The 18,386-nt window shown below is 43.0% G+C and overlaps 1 protein-coding gene across 6 annotated transcripts in view; it reads right to left on the bottom strand.

The window, feature by feature from the left end:
- LOC130134288 (casein kinase II subunit alpha) overlaps window positions 1–18,386 on the bottom strand; it is a 53,973-nt gene that overhangs the window by 13,266 nt on the left and 22,321 nt on the right. For 2 of the 6 annotated variants that reach the window (XM_056302197.1, XM_056302199.1), the window contains 4 exons: window positions 18,210–18,310; window positions 16,889–17,037; window positions 16,677–16,766; window positions 14,363–15,217 (listed from right to left, as the gene is read on the bottom strand). In XM_056302197.1, coding sequence (XP_056158172.1) covers window positions 14,592–15,217; window positions 16,677–16,766; window positions 16,889–17,037; window positions 18,210–18,310 — 966 coding nt within the window. In that variant the 3' untranslated portion in view covers window positions 14,363–14,591. Of the gene's footprint in view, window positions 1–3,840; window positions 5,259–14,362; window positions 15,218–16,676; window positions 16,767–16,888; window positions 17,038–18,209; window positions 18,311–18,386 lie in introns of those variants that run through there. The other 4 variants (XR_008814229.1, XM_056302200.1, XM_056302198.1 and 1 more) reach the window with 3 other exon arrangements.

The raw sequence follows: 18,386 nt of genomic DNA, 5'->3' as shown, positions 1-18,386 counted from the left end.
GTGGGACCTGGCTAACCTGTGACTAGTATAACAAAGTTATGTTTTTCGGCTGGCTATCAATAGCTATCACTAAATTAGGTATCTCTGGCCATAGACTAAGCTGGTTATGTTCAACTGGTACATTAATAATGTTATTTTGTTAGTAATACGTTGCTACGTTAATAATGGTAATAATCACTGTGTGGGTAAAAGTAACAGTCATAATATGTTAGCTATATTAGGTATCAATAATAGCTAGTAGCAAGCTTAGCTTGGAGCAGACAGATATTTTTGTTGATTTTGGACAGATTAAGCTAGCCATGGGGTCTGCTATACTGCGAAATACATTGCCAACATTGCGTTTCTTGTGTTCTGGGTTTCAGGAAGGGAAAGAAAATTACATCCCCTCCAAACTTTTCAGATATCTAGTATCTGATTTGCAGATCTCATAGGCACACCGTTTCAGCATTTTGCTGTCTGTTTGAAAGCTTGACGGACCTCCCTCACGTAGAAACCGTTGCTAAGGTAGGACTGGACAAGCACTGTTCTGGGGCGGTACTTTGCCAAAGGTCAATTTCAACGTATTTAATAAAATGTCAAACATGGAACTATACAGGCTGTGTGCTGCCAACAAGAAGCTTCCAGGACATCGTAACAGGAGCAGTTCTGTGCATTAATGTAAAATAACAAATGAAGATATGAGCATTTGTTTGGAGGGTGCACCTCATTGAAAATGTATTGACTAGACTATAACCACTACATGGAGAACTACTTACACTAGCTCAATAGCTCAGTCCATAAATCCAAGCCTTATCCCCATGGGCAAACGGGGTTCGATTCCCATATGAATACACTTTTTTGTTTTTCAGGCCCAGACACACCAAATTGACATCAGAGAACTAGTGGCGATGAAGGTTGACTGTTGTGTCACCTCACGTTGCCTGCATCTGGGCCAAAAAGTAGCACTTGAACACACCACAAAGACTACAGCCAACTGCCAACTAGCATGTACGTTCTGCGCCTGCGTGAGAGGAAATAACTCTCCATACCAGCAGGTGGCGGTAGTCTGTATTCGTCATTCAAAATTTGAAGCCAGATGACCCAGGACTGCGGATATACAAACTGTAAACAAAGCAGCATTTGCTTATCATTTTCACTCAACTCTCGCCCACTACAGACGGTGTCGTAATATAGTTACTTCTAAAAAGTTGCCAACGGCACTGAAGTTGTCAGCGCTTGGTCTTTTGGTTGTGGAAGAAGAAACGGAGAGGCGGAGGCGAAAAATAAGGTGAAATTGCACTAAATGGGTGAAGTCACAGATAATACAGCGACAGGCTCAAGGGGCTTTCCCGAACTTGTCGAGAGCTGGAGATAAATGAAACCTCCGATTTTAAAAATTTCGCTCGGCTCTTTCCTGTTCAGTTCCACATGTTGAAGGAACTTATCAGTTCAATCATCCAGAGGCAAAACACTAACTACCGGGATTGTATCTCTGTAGGGGAACATTACACTGTGCTTCTTGGCAACAGGTAGGCAAGCTAAAGGTTTTTCTATATTTAACATTACAACACTTTTTCAGTTTGTATATTATGCTTTTTAAGGTTTGAAAAGTGCTTGGATTTTGGATCAAGTGCTTGAACCTGCTTGAAATTTTGGTTATATCGGATTTTGAAACATGAAACTTTGTTGTGTTTTCCTTTAATTTGTCACCCTTCTGTAGAATGCTGTCACGAAACATAATGTTGGTTATTTATTGCACAATAACATCTAATGTAATGTGATGAAGCACAATAATCAGCATACTGTATGTACTGTATATAGATATGTAATTTACTACAGCTGTAAGGTGCTGGAAAAAGCTTGAAAAATGCACCTTGAAAAGGCCTGAAAAATGCTTGATTTGACTTTGGAAAAGGTGTAGGAATCCTGTAGTATAGATAACTGATTTATGTGCTTGTTAATATTTACAGGGGAAAGCTTCAGGAGCCTGTCTTACCAGTTCTGAGTGGGAGTATCAACTATTTGGCAATTCGTTCCTGAAACCTGTGCAGCAATCTACCAAGTTTTAAAAGAGAATTACCTGAAGGTATGTGATATGTTTTCTTTTTTTAGATAATTTGAGATTTATAGTGCAGTCTCTAGGCATTTGGACAGTGACACGTCGCCACATGGCTAAAAGTTATCAAGGGTCTGACATATAAAACTAGCTGGCATATCAAACTAGCCTTCATAGGTTCTACATTGTATTGTTTTTCAGTGCCCAGACACAGTGGAAGAATGGCAGCAAGTAGCCGATGGATTCCGGGCTAGGTGCTCTGGATGGGAAACAAGTTAACATTTGCCCCCCCACCAGGAACCGGATCAACATTCTACAACTACAAGCATACATTTTCCATAGTCCTAATGGCAATGGTTGACAGCAATTACAGGTTCCTGTACGTAGATGTTGGTTGCAATGGCCGGATTTCAGATGGCGGAGTATTTGGTGGATGCTCACTGCAGGATGACCTGGAGAATAGAACATCCAACATCCCTGCTCCTGCACCACTTACTGCTTAACATTCAAGATTCTGCCAAAGTGGAGGACATTGTTTTGGCTTGCTGTACTCTGCAAAACTTCTTGTGGACTGAGAGCTGTGACCTATACATGGTGGGAATCGTTGACAGGAAGGATCGGATCATGACACTATCCCAGGAAGATAGAGACAAGACCCCAACCTACGGCAGGCCTCCCTGCCACACACATCAATGCTACAGCATGAGCCGAGCAGCACAGTGATGATCTATGCTGTTACTTTAGTTCCGATATTGGTGAGATGCCTTTTCAGTGGGACAAAACATAGGAAATGTGTATGCCCATCCTGTTTCCCTCCAAAGAGGAGGAGGAGGAGGAGGAGGAGGAAATTGCTGTACTATAGGATCTGATGTGTCTGACTGACGAGAAAACTTGAATGCATGAAACACAATGAATACTAGCACGTAAAAATGTGACAGGCTTGTAATTATCTGCTTTGGAATAAAAACATTTGTTGGCATACAATGTACTCCACATGGTGTTTTTAAAATAGATGGAAAGCTTATATTAACCCAAATTTCCACTTATTTCTATACATGTGGCTATGTTAACTCCAAATATGACATACATACATAGTATTAAAAAAAATTTACTTGATAATTCGATTTTTTTAAATGCTGCATCTTGATCTACAGTGTAAAAGAAAAAGCTATTCATAAAAAGCTATACATACTCAAAAATATTGACAAACTAAGTACACCTGCCTGCTAATTTCATGATTCTCTCTCTACCACTCAGCATAAATTTCAACCATCCATCCATTATCCGAACTGCTTATCCTGCTCTCAGGGTTGCGGGGACGCTGGAGCTTATCCCAGCAGCCATAGGGCAGCAGGTAGGGAGACACCCTGGACAGGCCGCCAGGCCATCACAGGGCCGACATACACACACACCCACACATTCATACCTAGGGACATCTCAGTATGGCCGACTCACCTGCACCTGACCTACATGTCTTTGGGCCGTGGGAGGAAACCGGAGCCCCCAGAGGAAACCCACGCAGACACGGGAAAAACATGCAAACTCCACACAGAGGACGACCTGGGACGACCCCCAAGGTTGGACTTTCCCGGGGCTCGAACCCAGGACCTTCTTGCTGTGAGGCGACTGCACTAACCACTGCACCACCGTGCCGCCGCATAAACTTCATACATTACAAAATACAGTTTTGTATTTTGCATTATACTATCTTGTCAGGTATTCACTCTTGACAAAGAAGTGCTACTGCAAGTATCCTTTATCAAAGTCAAAGTATTTTATTATCAAATGTGCAGTACAATGGACAATGAACGATGACAACTGCATAGCACAGCATCACAAATAAATATAATTTTTTTTTTAAAAAGTAGGTAATAAAAACATAAAATACAAGTGTGCAGGAATTATTTACATGGACAGCTCTGTTACAACTACATCATTACAGAAGACTATACTGTTTGTCCGGAGGTTTCTAATGCAAAGCTCTGGTCCACCGAATACTTAAAGAGGCAGTTGTCCAACTCATGCTGGAAATGTGGCAGTAAATGTGAGGGCAACTGCCACATTCTGTGCTCAAAGTTTTTGCAGTAGGTGGAGATGGCAATATTGTGGTCTTCCTGAGAAGCTAACCTTTCCAGGGTTTTACCAATGGTGCGCATCAAGTTTGTTGATGCCTCACTAGCAGACTTGTCCAGCATCTTCTTGCTGCACTTAACCCGAGACCTCAAAGTGCTTGACTGGGTGGAGGTGCTTAGCAAAGGTTCCTCTCTGCGATGTGTTCGTGTGGACTCTGCTCCACAGATGGCGGATTCTGCAAGGGGACTGCTGGGCCTTTGCGCATCATCAAAGAAGCAGGGCTCCTCTGGGGTGCTGGTCAAGGTCTCACTGCTAGTGCCATCTGAGGGTGAATCAGAATAAGCACCAGCCACCCAAGGTTACTCATTATTCATTCATCTTCAGCTGCTTCTCCGGGGTGGGGTCATGGTGGCAGCAAGCTGAGTAGGGCACCCCAGACATACCCTCTCCCCAACAACGCCCTCCAACTCCTCCTGTAGGATCCCAAGGCATTCCCAAGCCAGATTGGGCATGTAGTCCCTCCAGCAAGTTCTGGGTCTACCCTGGGGTCTCCTCCCAGTTGGCCGTGCCCGGAAAACCTCCAAAGGAAGGCGCCCAGGAAGCATCCTGGTCAGATGCCCGAACCACCTCAACTGGCTCCTTTTGACACGAAGGAGCAGCAGCTCTACTCCGAGCTCCCTCCAGATGTCCGAGCTCCTCGCCCTAAGGCTGAGCCCAGACACCCTACGGAGGACTCATTTCAGCCACTTGTAATGCAATCTCACCCTTTTGGTCACTACCCAAAGCTCATGACCATCGGTGAGGGTTGGAACGAAGATTGACAGCTCTGCCTTCTGGCTCAGCTCCCTTTTCACCACAACGGTCTGGTACAACATCCGCATTACTGCTAATGCTGCACCAATCCGCCTGTCAATCTCCCGCACCATCCTATCCTCACTCGTGAACAAGACCCCGAGATATTTGAACTCCTTCACCTGAGGCAACAACTCATCCCCAACCTGGAGGAAGCAAACCACCATTTTCCGGTAGAGAACCATGGCCTCAGACTTGGAGGTGCTGACTCTCATCCTGGCCATTTCACACTCAGCTGCAAACCGCCCCAGTGCACACTGGAGGTCACGTTCTGATGAAGCCAATAAAACCACATCATCTGCAAAGAACAGAGATGCAATTCTGAGGTTCCCAAAATGGACACACTCCTCACCTTGGCTGCGCCTTGAGATCCTGTCCATGAATATCACAAACAGAATCAGAGGCCAGGTTCCTTAAAAAAATAAGAATACATTCACAATGAAGGGGATTTAATACCATGGATTCTTAAAACCGTTCACCAAGCATTCATAACAACAACAGGGCATTGTTATCATTGGTATTAACCTGAAATTTGGGCTCCATTTGGTTGGAGTGTGGTCAGGTGTGAAATGCCTGGTGTGAATAAGCTTCCCTCACAGTACATACGAATTGTGATTAAGGCTTTGGCTTAATTCGGATGCTACACATGCACTTCATGGCATATTGTTGAAGATAATGGGCGTGTTAAACTAAGTTAACGTATGAAGGCTACATGTGAATGAGGGATAGAAACCCCCACCTGGACAATCAGTGGGCAATTCTTGTAAATTTGTATTTATTGGTCATTTAGCAGATGATTTTATCCAAAGCGACTTACAATAAGTAAATGAAAGAAGCAAGAAACAATGTTTTCTTTTTACTCAACAGATAAGATGGTTCAGTTACCCTGATTGTTAGGTAGGAAGTGGTCTCGATCTTTTTTGTGTGGCGCTCTAAAAACTGCAGCCGGGTCAGGATCCATTGCTGCCTGCCAGTCTTCTGGGCTTCAAAACTTCCTGAGGGTGCAAGTTTCTTGTACCGGGTATACTGGGTTCACAGAGAATCCCACCTCTTCCTGAGCTCTTTCTCTGAAAGACAAAGCCTTCAGGCATTCAGGGTGGTGATGTCAAGGATGTTGTACCACAGCACCATGGGCCACACCTCTGTGTTTGGCGCTTGCAGGTGTAAGTGCTAACCATCTGGTCCATGATGTCGACATCTCCTTTGGTCTTGTTGTAGAATGTGAACACTTCTGGTTTTTTCTTTCTGCTATTTTCATCCACCACTTAGTCGTGGTGCATCATGCTCAGGAGTACAACAGCCATTCCTTTCTTTCTGACATAGCTGACCATGGTAAGGCTACCATTGAATCCAAACTCTGTGCTGTGAACTTCTCTGAACTTGGAAGCCTTCATCAGAGAAGGGATGTCTGGCTTGTTCTATTGTAGAGTCCCCACAATAGTAAGATCCCTCTCTAGGAGATGCTGTGCAAGAGGCACACTGGTAAAAAAAAGTTATCTGTGGTGATGTTGCAACCTGTGTTTCTGAATCTACTACACAACTACTGGACAGTGTTTTCCCTCAGATTCTTCTGAACTTCTTCCCCTGGTTGTCTCCCAATGTAAACCATCCCATCTACTGCATAGGGGATGCATGCATCATAAACCCAGAAGATCTTTAGGCCGTACTTGGCAGGCTTGTTTGGCATGTACTGTAAAAACCTGCTACTCCCCCTGAAAGGCACAAGCTGTTCATCCACAGTGACACAATCACTGGGGATGAATCTCTGTCTGCAGTTGCCCAGTAACAGGTTCCATATGTAGCGGAAGGCTGCCATATGGTCTGTTTCCAGTCGGACGGCTCTGGTCCTCTTGTCATCGAAGCGCAAGATACGGCGAATATCTTCAAATCTTCCAACAGCCATAGGGCCTTGTACATGGGATTATGTAAAGGACTCCCAAACAGCTCACGGACTGATACATCCTAGTTCTTCTCACTTCCTGCAAGAAGGGTCAATCCAATGAAGGCCATGAATTCATCTTTGTTGACATTTTTCCACTCTTTTCCTCTAGCTCTCTGTCCCTCCAAGTTCATGCACTTCATCACCTCTTGTATGTGATTATCAGTGATAAAGAGCTCCCATGCATCGTTTGGTGAGACTGTGGTGGTAAGCCCTGGTGCAAGCCCTAACCGACTTCTCAGGATATTGTGGCTTGGTGTTCTGTCCTGGGTGGGAGGCAACTCGCTCCAGTAAGAGCCCTTACGACTCATTCTGTTGGACGTGATTTTGGACTTAATTTTCTTCTTCAGAGGACTCACAAGAGGAATCTTCTGTGTCTGATTGATCCTGTTCAATTAGCAGAGCTGGATTTCTAGGTGAACGACTGACATCTCCACCTGGACAATAGTCTGGGTCCTCATCATCTGAGATTTCAGATTCTGAGTCCAACCCTGTAACTGCCTCTCCATCATCCAGCATCTGTAGAACCATTTCAGCTGTATACCTGGCAGCCAGGACACCTTGGATGAGGAAACATAAAAGGAAGAGAATGCTTTGAATGACAAGCAAACCCATTGATCAATATTTAGCTAGCTAGTGTTAACTAACTATAAAATAGGCTAATTTGTTGATACATGATCATATCATACTCTTTGCTTGACTTACTGGATTATTTTGCTCCTTATTCACTGAGCAATTTCCCTACCGTTGAATATATATATATATATATATATATATATATATATATATATATATATATACACTCAATTTATATGCCTAATAATTTACATTATACTGTATTTTATTTATTTATAGTAATTTTTTGTGTAATGTAATCGACCTATGAACACAAAACAACAGCAATAATAATGATGATAATATAAACCATATGAAACCATATCTGGGGACACACACTGGACCAATGGGTAGGGGTTTTATATGCGGGGGAAGACATTGTGCCACCAATCGAAGGTATGACTTTTTGACCAATAAAGGGTATGCAGGTGACATCACAGATGCGGAACTCACGCGGTAACGCGGCACTGAGTGGCAAAAAGACTGAGGGGCAGCGTTAATGTCCAGCTTGAATACAGCGAAAACACATCTAAAATGGGAAAGAGCTATTGTGCGATAGACTGAACTAATAGATTTCACAAGAAATCGGAGTTATCTTTTTTACAGACTACCGAAAAATAAGGTAAAGCGAAACAAATGGATTGCTGCAATTCACAGAAACAATGGGAATCCAGGTACCGAATTGTGGATTTGCAGTTCCTATTTTGTGTCAGGTAGGCTAACGTTAGGCTATGCTGGATTTTTGGGTAACATTAAATGGTAAAATCATAAAGTCATATACTGTATTGACTACTCATCAATTAAATATTTAGCATCTTTCATAAGTTTTTGTCAGCATATTTTTTTAAAAACATCCTTGTGTTATGTTCTACAAGCAAAGGGGAGAACGGCTGGCTTAACGTTACAGTTTTCACAGTTGTAACTTAATAAAATAAAATAAATATTTGTACAAACCTGTCAACATACAACCAGAATGTCCACCAGTGTCCTCATCACTTTAATTTCGCCAACAAATCCCGCCTTGAAGTATGACCATGCGTCAAGACTTTTTTTATACCTTCAGGCTTTGCTTTGTGTATTTCCCTGGCGTAAAATCAAGTACATATAAATATCAGGAAACTCGATTTGTGGCCAAATGTTAATGTCCATGGACCACTGTTTATTTGGTAAGCTGTACGGGTCACTGTCAAGTCCAACTTCCTTTAATTTAAGCAGATAATCATGCATTATAATCCCGGTTTCACTGTTTCCCCCACTACTAGAAGCAGCCATGTTGCGGGATGTTTCGCCACTCACTGCGGCTGAGGGGGCTTGTTCCAGTGGGAAAGTGACATGAATGCATACCCTCAATTGAAGGATACCTGGTGGCCCAAAGTGTGAAATTCAAATGTTCCCTTGCAAGCACCCCCAGGGGATTATTCACCATGGCAACTTATGACTCGAGGCAGGCCCCCAAACCTAGTTCATATCCAGGAGTATTCCAATCCGCGTATCAGGGCAGTAAACTCCTGAATACATCTGACTGTTTTTTTCTTTTTATTTATATGTTTAAGTAAAGTGCTTTGAGTGGCTGTTGCAGCTAGAAACGCGCTATATAAAATGCAACTTGATTGATTGTCATGAATGACACAGAAATACACACACACACACACACACACACACACGCACAGTACATACAGTAATGTTAGCTAGCTTAGTTAGCTGGCTAGTGTTAGCTAACTATAAAATAGGCTAATCTGTTGATAGATGATAACACATACTCTTTCACACAATAGTTACGAATGACACGCACACACATGAATGTGCAAGTATGTTGTTGAAATATATCGATTTGATGACATCAAATATATTCTGAGGTAAAAAATGAAGCTAATACTTACATGTATTAGATCTTGTGCGTAAAAGAATCTTCCCGAGGGGTGACACTTCTGATATCGTAAGTGTGGTCCGCAGTAAATATATTCCTGACAGCCACAGTTGATAAGAATCAAAGGTTCATTCCCATGACATTCCATACAAAATGCATGCAGGTAATTTTTGACCCACTTATGGAAGCTTGGGGTAGTAATACAAAAACTACAATTTCTTAAAATGTATAAAAGGTAAGTTACCTAAAAATGTAAATGGCACGATATCAAAAACATGTTTTTTGAGGAATCGCTGGAATCTGAAATGATCATTTTTCATTACGAAGATATTGCAAGAAAACGACCTTGCAAAGTCATTTTTGACCCACTTATGCATCTAAGGGTTTGAAAAAAATCAGGAATCAGGAAAGAATAATTTAAGATACGAGTATATTGTTAAAAAAAATCACTATTGCAATGTCTTCAACAACAAAAAAATCCTCACTGGGAGGATTAAAAGCATTCATGTTTTCTTCCAAGTAAGATTTAGTTATTTTACATTAATGCAGAGAACTGCTCCCATTACAATGTCCTGGAAGCTTCTTTTTGGCACCACACAGCCTATGTAATTCCGATATAGTTCCATATTTATGACATTTTATATGAAATATCAAACGTGTTGAAAGTACATCTTTGTGTAGACCACATTTCGCCTACAAGTGTAATATGACTTTACAGAAATTCCTTCAACTAATCAATATCTCTCTTTCAACCTACAACTGAACAAAATGATTAAACAAATTGTGTTTTGTGAAACGTGGATGTTGTAACTGCATTTTAGTTGGTTGAAAAGAGGTCTTAGATGGCAGACCGAATATCACCAAGTTTTCAAATAGAAATCAATACTGAAATCCCAGATGGTGCTCACTGGGATATTTAGAACATGGGGTAGAGCTGCACTTCAGCCTCTTGTGGCCGAAATGGGTATTACAACAACAAACGCTTAGAAAAATGATCCTGACAAGATGTGTCACTTGCCTCTCAGAGCTTCCCCATATCACTGTTGACAAGAACACTTTTTTTTTTAAAATTATTATTATTTTACATCTGCCAAGGTGGTTTGTTTTGTTTTTCTTTTTTTGCCGTCGTTTGTATATGTTAGCAAGATATCTCGAAAACGGATGGATGGTCATAACATTTTGTGGGCAAGTGAGCTTTTGGCAGGAATTTCCCACAAGAAATTCCCCATAAAAGCGGATAGCAGCATGTTTGACTTAAGTCTTGAATTCAGTTTTCAGGGCTATGTTTTCAAGGCCAAAGAATCAGATTCTATTTTCTATATTATGATTATATTAAGTTTTCTCAATGTTAGAACTTCATCGGAGCCTAAAATGGCACTCTATCAGCTGTTCTTTACCCTGTCAAAGTGAATGATTCAAGACAGCCATTCACCACTGTTCACAGCAAACAATTTGCCCATGTCAGGGAAATTTTCTCTGAGAAGGCCTTATGACGACCAATATTGTACAGTGTGTCAGGGTTTTAAACTGTGCATTCTATGAGTGGCCTTGTTTAAATTCGGAATGATCAAGAATATCTTAACCGGCAGCTTTATATTTCTGAAAATATACATCTGTTGGCAAAAAAAGAGCAGATCCTCTTGAACTCAATCACTAAGGTCCCTTTCACACTTGAAAGTCCAAACCAAGGTCTGAACCAGAGTCTGGTTCTGGTGCTTTCACATCTGTTATTTTATAGTCATTAGGTTCAGGACTTTTGCTTTCATACCAGCGGACCTATGAACCAAAGGATCAACAGTAACCTGGCAACTCAGAACGAAATCTAAACGTTAACGGTTACCTGAGCAATGCAATTGAGGCACCCGAATCACCTGTGTGGCCGTGGCGGGTTCAATTGCCTATCTAGCCATGGATCAAATCTTTGTTCAGTTTGTTGCCATCGTACTGTTACAAATATGCTTTTGCATCCAACATTTTAATTACCAAGGTGTGCTTTTGCGATTAGCTCGTCGTCGCCATTCAATTAGATGCCTTTTGCATAACGGTAGACGACGCAGACGGCAGGCAAGGAAGCGAAGGTTGCTGGGTGTAACAATACTGCAAGAGATTCCCAGAACCATTAGACAAACAAGGTAAGTTTTCACATCTTTCCTCTCTTATCAATGATCATTAGCAGTTTAAACTAAAAGAAACTCATGCCCACGACTGTACACAAGCCCCTTGATCATCTTGCTATCATATAACTTTATCTAAACGCTTACGCTAGGCTAGCTAACGTTACCTTGTAGCATTGGGACAAGAATGATTAGGTAACGTCTTACGTTAGCTAGCTAGCTAACTAGTTACAATGTAGCCTAACATTTTCGGTGCTTTGCTACGTAGCTAACGTAGCCCAATGGTTACAGTTAGCAAGTTGGGACTCCGGGCAAAATATTAACGTTAGGCTACAAAGGCTACCTTTAGTCTGGTACTAAAGGTAGACTATCAACTATTCTGGGGCGAGTAGCCTACAATTTGTCTATGAAAGTTTGTGTTCTAACCAAAAGAGGTTATGAGACGAGCAGCTTCGTTCGTAAACGTTAGAGTAACTTCATTCTTCAAACATCAAGTGAACGTTGACTTCTTCATCTTTCCAAATCCCATTACCCATTGTCACCACTACTCCACTACTGCCCTCTGGTGGCATGGTGGTATTTCAAGGAATGCTATTATTATTAACTGAATAAACAGGCAGTAAGCTGCATAGTTCCAATCTGTTTCCTAACAAAAACAAAAGTGTCAAAGAAACAGCAGACAGCATATCTTATCTTAGAAATTCTATAGTATACTTTGCTAGTTCAGGAAGCTACAGCAATTATTCTATAACATGACTTTAATAGCCTTTTTTCCTATGCTATACCCCCCTTATACAGGAGCATCTGGGTCTGACCAGGGAGTCAGGCATGGTGGCAGCAAGTAGGAGATGTATGGACAGACAGAGAGTTTCTGGACAACTTCAGGATGAGGAAAGCCACCTTCCATCATCTCTGTGACATACTCCGTCCAAAGCTGACCCATCAAGACACTAGATTCTGCCGGGCAGCATCGGTGGAGTTACGCGTGGCGGTGTGCTTGTGGAGGCTAGCCACCAATCTCGAGCTCCGATCCCTCTCTCATCTCTTTGGTGTTGGCCTGTCAAGTGTTTGTGTTTTCACCCAGCAAGTTGTGTCTGCCATCAATGAATTACTTGCACCACTGTACCTCCACAAACCTTCAGCTGCCGAAGTGGAAGAGATTGTAAAGGGATTCCACGACAAATGGGAGTTCCCACAGTGTGTCGGAGCAGTGGACGGAAGCCATATTGCAATCCTGGCCCCAGATGTCTACCCAAATGACTACCGTAACCGCAAGGAATTCCATTCCATCATCCTACAAGGTGTTGTAGATCATCGGATGAGATTCTGGGATGTCAACATTGGCTGGCCGGGGAGGGTCCATGATGCACGTGTGTTCGCAAACTCCTCATTTTATCATCAAGGACAGGATGGTACACTCTTGCCAGACCGGAGAGAAAACTTGAATGGTGTGGACATACCTCTTCTGGTACTTGGAGATGCTGCCTATCCATTGCTACCATGGTTAATGAAGCCATACCCAGTGAGCAGAGGGATAACACCAGCGCAATCTGCTTTCAATTACCGCCTGAGTCAAGCCAAAATGACCGTGGAGAGGGCTTTCGGACGCTTAAAAGGAAGATGGAGGTGTCTATTGAAACGGTCAGACTTTCATGTCAGCTTTGTCAGTGATGTTGTGTTCACCTGTTGTGTACTTCACAATTTTTGTGAAAGTCACAATGAGGAATATGATGATAAAACTGAGGGTGAAGATCAGAGACCAGACTCTGAAGACCACATCCACCGGCCTTACAATGGTGTTGAGAGTGGGGTGAATATTAGAGACGCACTGTGTGCTCATTTTGCAAGTGAGGAATGAGGAGACAGTGGGTGCATCCAAATTAAACACTACTTTTTACATTATAATGTAGTATATATACACCATGTATACTACATAATATTTGGTAAATACTGCTCCACACAAAATATAGTATGTATATAGTAGGTGAGAGCAGTGGAAATCTCTTGATGTAGTATACTATTTTTGCATACGATATAGATTAGTATATGCACTAGTAGGTAGGGTTGAAATCAAATGCACCCAGTGTAATTTCGCGCGCGCACACGCACACGCGCGCACACACACACACACACACACACACACACACACACACACACACACACACACACACACACACACACAGCTACAACCTAGCCTGGCCCCCACTCTATTTAACATGCTCTTTTACAAAGCATTCTGTCAAATAGACTGGGGTGCATCCCACTGGGGCTCATTTCTTCCCTTCCAACTTGGAAGGGAAGGATTTATCCAATCAAACTGCTAGATACAAACGATACATTGTACTTCCTGAACCAGATGAACCAATCAAATTGTAAAGGTGGGTTACTCCACGTTGCAAAGTGAGTTATTCAAAAATCCTGCAGTATGATTGGATAAATCCTTTCCTTCCAAGTTGGAAGGGAAGAAATTAGCCCCAAAGGGATGTACCCCAGTCTGACAGAGCGGTTCATAAGAGAACGCTTCAGATAGAGTGGAGGCCAGGCTAGCTACAACCATCTAATAGCATAATTTTGAAGCTTTTGTTGTAATTTAATTATTTAATGTGTCGTCTGTTATTTCATGATTAAAATGTGTGTATGGAAACATTAACAGCCCCACCACTCATCAAATTCTGTGAAAAGTAAAACTATTAAACATTAGCATTAAAAGTTAAAGGCAATCTATTTCTTTCTACAACTGCTTTTACAGTAATTGTTTCAACATTGACACAAGAGCAACAGATTCACTGGTATTGTTTTTAATTCGTACTAGCTACTTCAGTTCGATTCAATGAGGAGGAATGTTGGGAAGGAGGAATGATTTGAAGAGAGAAACATACTGTACAAACACTTCAACATTTATTAAACAAATAAAAGATCATTAACTGTCAATAAACATTCTATCAAAAGGATAAGGCAACTCTGCACCCAAAAGATTATGGGAACTCATTTGGCCACAGAAAATTAATTTATCATTTATCATATGAATTATTAATTAAAGAAGTGCATTCAGGTTGTAATTTAAAGTACTCAGTTCAATTTGTCACTCTGACACTTTTAATAAATCTGATAAAAATAATTTTTGTTGTCACCATCAGGATACAGAACATTTCTGCTTGTCTCTAAGGGGTTGGGGGGTTGGGTTGGGATAGGTGGTGGTGAGTGAACTGGTGGTGGGAGTGGAGCTGGAGAAGGAGCTGGGGTAGGTTGTTGGTGAGATGGTTGGTGTAGAGACCTCTGTGCAAGCCATCCACCATGGACCAGAGGACAGCGTGTTTGGTCCCATGGAGAAGGAGCCAGGGGGGCATGAGAAGGTGTTGAACCCCAGGATGCTGCAGGCTGTTGTTGTGGTTGCTGCTGCATGCTTTGCACCAAGCTCTGAATGGCATTCAGAAACATGGTGCTGGCAACCATCTGCTGCTCCTGCATCATCCTCAACTGCCTCTCCTCCGCTTCCTCCTGCCTCCTTAACCACCTCTCCATCGCAGCATCCTCCCTCTCCTGCCTACTGTCCTCTGACTTGGTAAAATCCTCCCAAAACTTCCTCTGCCACTCAGGGGGTTCATCTTCTTCTCTGGCCCTCTTTTTGCCTGACCTTTTCTTTGGGTCACGAGCTGAACTGGTCCCTTCCTCATGACCACTGGAACCTGAAGCGGCCCCTTCCTCAGCTGAAGTTGTTGGGCCTGTGAAAAGAGAAATTTGGTTACTACCGGGAATAATGTACTTGTTGGATAGCCTAGGAGTGTAGCCTACAGTAGTGTGCAATAAATTCTAAAATAATATTTCCGTGCAGTTGCTTCTTTATGTCAGTAGGGGTCACCTGAACCCCAGGCTATGGTATAATAATACCCTGACCTGTAGACATGGATTAACTAGGCCCTGCGTGACAACAGTTCACATACAGTACGTTACTAAAAACTACATCTACCAGTGATTTGAAAACAGAAGTAACGTTAAGTTAGCCAGAGGTTGGGCGATAACAAAGTAGCAATTCATTTCTCCGCAGCAACTCTAGTTCTCCGATAACATAGTAACGTTGGCAGGGTAAGAGACCAGAAGACTGCACTGACATGCAGAGAAAACATTGCGACTTAATAACACTCACTGATAAAAGAAAACCTGGCAAGAAGCTGGCACTAAGTTCATAACGTTAGCTCGCTTGACACAACTGGCAATTGATTGAGGCGGATAGCTAGTTAACTATTGCCCCCTCTTAGTATTAACGTTAGTGCTAACTTATAAAATAGCTAGAGATGGTGGCGTTTGTTATCCAGTCAGGCTAACGTTAGAGAGCAAACGTTAGCTAACGTAGCCAAGCAAGCTAACGTTAGCTAGGACTAGATAGGACAGGAAAGCTAGTTTTCGTTAGGTTAGCTAACGTTAACTCACCGCTCTCGTCACAGCTCGCAGCACGACCGTTGACGACTGTACCGGATTCCATCACTCTGACCGGTGAGCTCGTTGGGCGAGTGCTGAGGATTGGGTCCAAAAGGTCATAAAAAGGACATTTTTCCTTTTCAGATGAGGATGCCCCGCTCCTCTTCATGGCATCCCTCACTTTGCAATACGACTGGCGCAGCTTCTTCAGCTTCAGGTGACACTGCTCACCGGTCCTTTCATAACCCCCCTCTCTCATTCTTTCCGCGAAGGTAGCGAAAGTAATTGCATTTTTGTGGACGCTCTCCAATTCTTTCTGTATGGCATCGTCTGACCATATATCAATTAAATATTTTGTCTCCTCCTCCCCCCAAGTACTACTGCGGCTCATCTTGACCATTATCTTGACTTGAACTTTTGGCTCGTTATTGCCGCCAGGTGCGCTCGTTGTTGCCAGGCGCGCTCGCTGTTGCTAGGTGTTACTGTTTGTGTTTGTTTTATCACTTCCTATGATTGATCCGAAAGTCCAAACCTTTGATTTCACATTAGACATTCATGAACCTTGGTCTGAACCGAGACTACCTCCTGAGCTTGGACCAAAGACCGAGTCTTTGATCCCTGTACCCTGGTCCAAGAGGTTTCACACCTGGCAATCTGGTTCGGACTTTTCTGGAAAGTCTGAAAGTCCGGACTAAACAACATAAGTGTGAAAGGAGTTCAACTTGCAACGTCGGACATGAACACCACAGCGGTATGAGAACTCACCAGTAATCATGCTAGCTGTGCTATTAGCAGTATTCCCACTGGGCAAGTTTGTTGACCCTGCCATACGAGACTGATCCTTCACAATTGGGACTGTGAGAAGACAAACCAAAAAAAAAAAAGCGCCATCACAACTCTGATAATGTTCCGATCAATTCCGTCCAAGAATTTGTATAATTACAAATGAAAGGCTTTGAGCATCCATTCCAGCTTACAGAAGTAAGGGTGATCCATGGCCTCACGCGCCGTCAGTCTCACTTGATGGTCGTAGCGCAGAAGCTTGTCAAGGAAGTCCAGGGCCTCGGGGCTGACCAGGTGCTGATTCTCGCTGTGCACAAACCGCTCCCACCTCTTACGAGAATGCCTGAGAGACAGTTTCCAACGATGAAATTAGGCAAAAGAAAATTGTACGTTTTATAAATTACCGTATTAATAGACGTCTATATGAATCAGAAATCAGAAACAATTTATTGTCATCTCATTCATGTAATGTCATACACAAGAGATGAAATTTTGTTTCTCCCAGCCCACAGCAGCGCAACACAAAAGACAAGAAACACATATCCAAAAGAAAATGACACCACCAAAAACATACAAAAACGGAGAGAACAAAGAAAAAAAAAAAACACACACACACACACACACAAACAAGTCAGCAACACAGTCCATTCTGTAAATTTGCAATGCAGTCCAAAAATGTCACTGTCCATAGAACCAACGCCAGCCAGGAAGACTTTTGGAACCACTGGTCTGCATGGGCTAGCAGTTAGCTTAGCCTGCCCCACTTCCACATCCAGTCAGACCGCCCTCGGCATTTCTTCTTTGGGCGCAGCTCCAGGCAGGGGCCGTGGTCGCTGGGCCCACTGGATGCAGCAGACCAGGCTCCCTCAGCTGATCCAATGCCAGCTCTCCAAACCAGACACCTCCCCCGTACTCCATATGACGACACAAACGCAGACAAAAACACTGCACAGCTGATGCCAGGCGAAGCCGTCGCCAGACCGCCCTCGGTGCTATCGGAAACGCCGGTCTGCATGGGCTAGCAGCTAGCTTAGCCTGCACTGCATCCGAGTCCTGTCAGACCGCCCTCAGTGTTTCCTCTTCGGGCGCAGCTCCAGGCGGGGCCGTGGTCCCTCAGCCCACAGGACGCAGCAGACCAAGCTCTCCCAGCCGATCCAACGCTAGCTCTCCCAGCCATCCATCGAAATCGATCACAGACATAATTCTTCACATGATGACACAAACTCAGATGCAGACGTAGACATGGATAAAGACACTGCATAGCCGGAACTGGGGGAGGCCACCGCAAACGTGAGTTCGCGCCACCATTTTAGACTTTTAATATGGCGTCTATAGTCTAATAGTTCGGGGTGTTACATTGCATAAAGTGCATCTACATCAAAAGTTAAATTCCACACAACTTCATACAACTTATTGAGCATGCATAAAGACATTCCACACAACTCTTCACATATAATCAGTAGGTCCTACCACAGGTCTTTTATCACTAGGGGGACATTGCAATCGTAAGCATACCTTCCAAGGATGTCGTTGAAGCGAGGTTCCAGCTCAATGTTGTACTTGTCAACGTAATCATACAGGTCTTCAGTTCCCAGCACCTTGGCTATTCTCACCAACTATAGAAAAACAAATAACTAAGCAAATGCACGTTACAGTGGTTCATCAGCTATACTGGCAGTTTCTTAGCCTATT

Source organism: Lampris incognitus, chromosome 2 (genome assembly GCF_029633865.1).
Source record: "Lampris incognitus isolate fLamInc1 chromosome 2, fLamInc1.hap2, whole genome shotgun sequence".
Lineage (NCBI taxonomy): Eukaryota > Metazoa > Chordata > Actinopteri > Lampriformes > Lampridae > Lampris > Lampris incognitus.
Note: the sequence above shows the minus strand (reverse complement) of the source record. Positions and strands in the feature narration are given on the sequence as shown.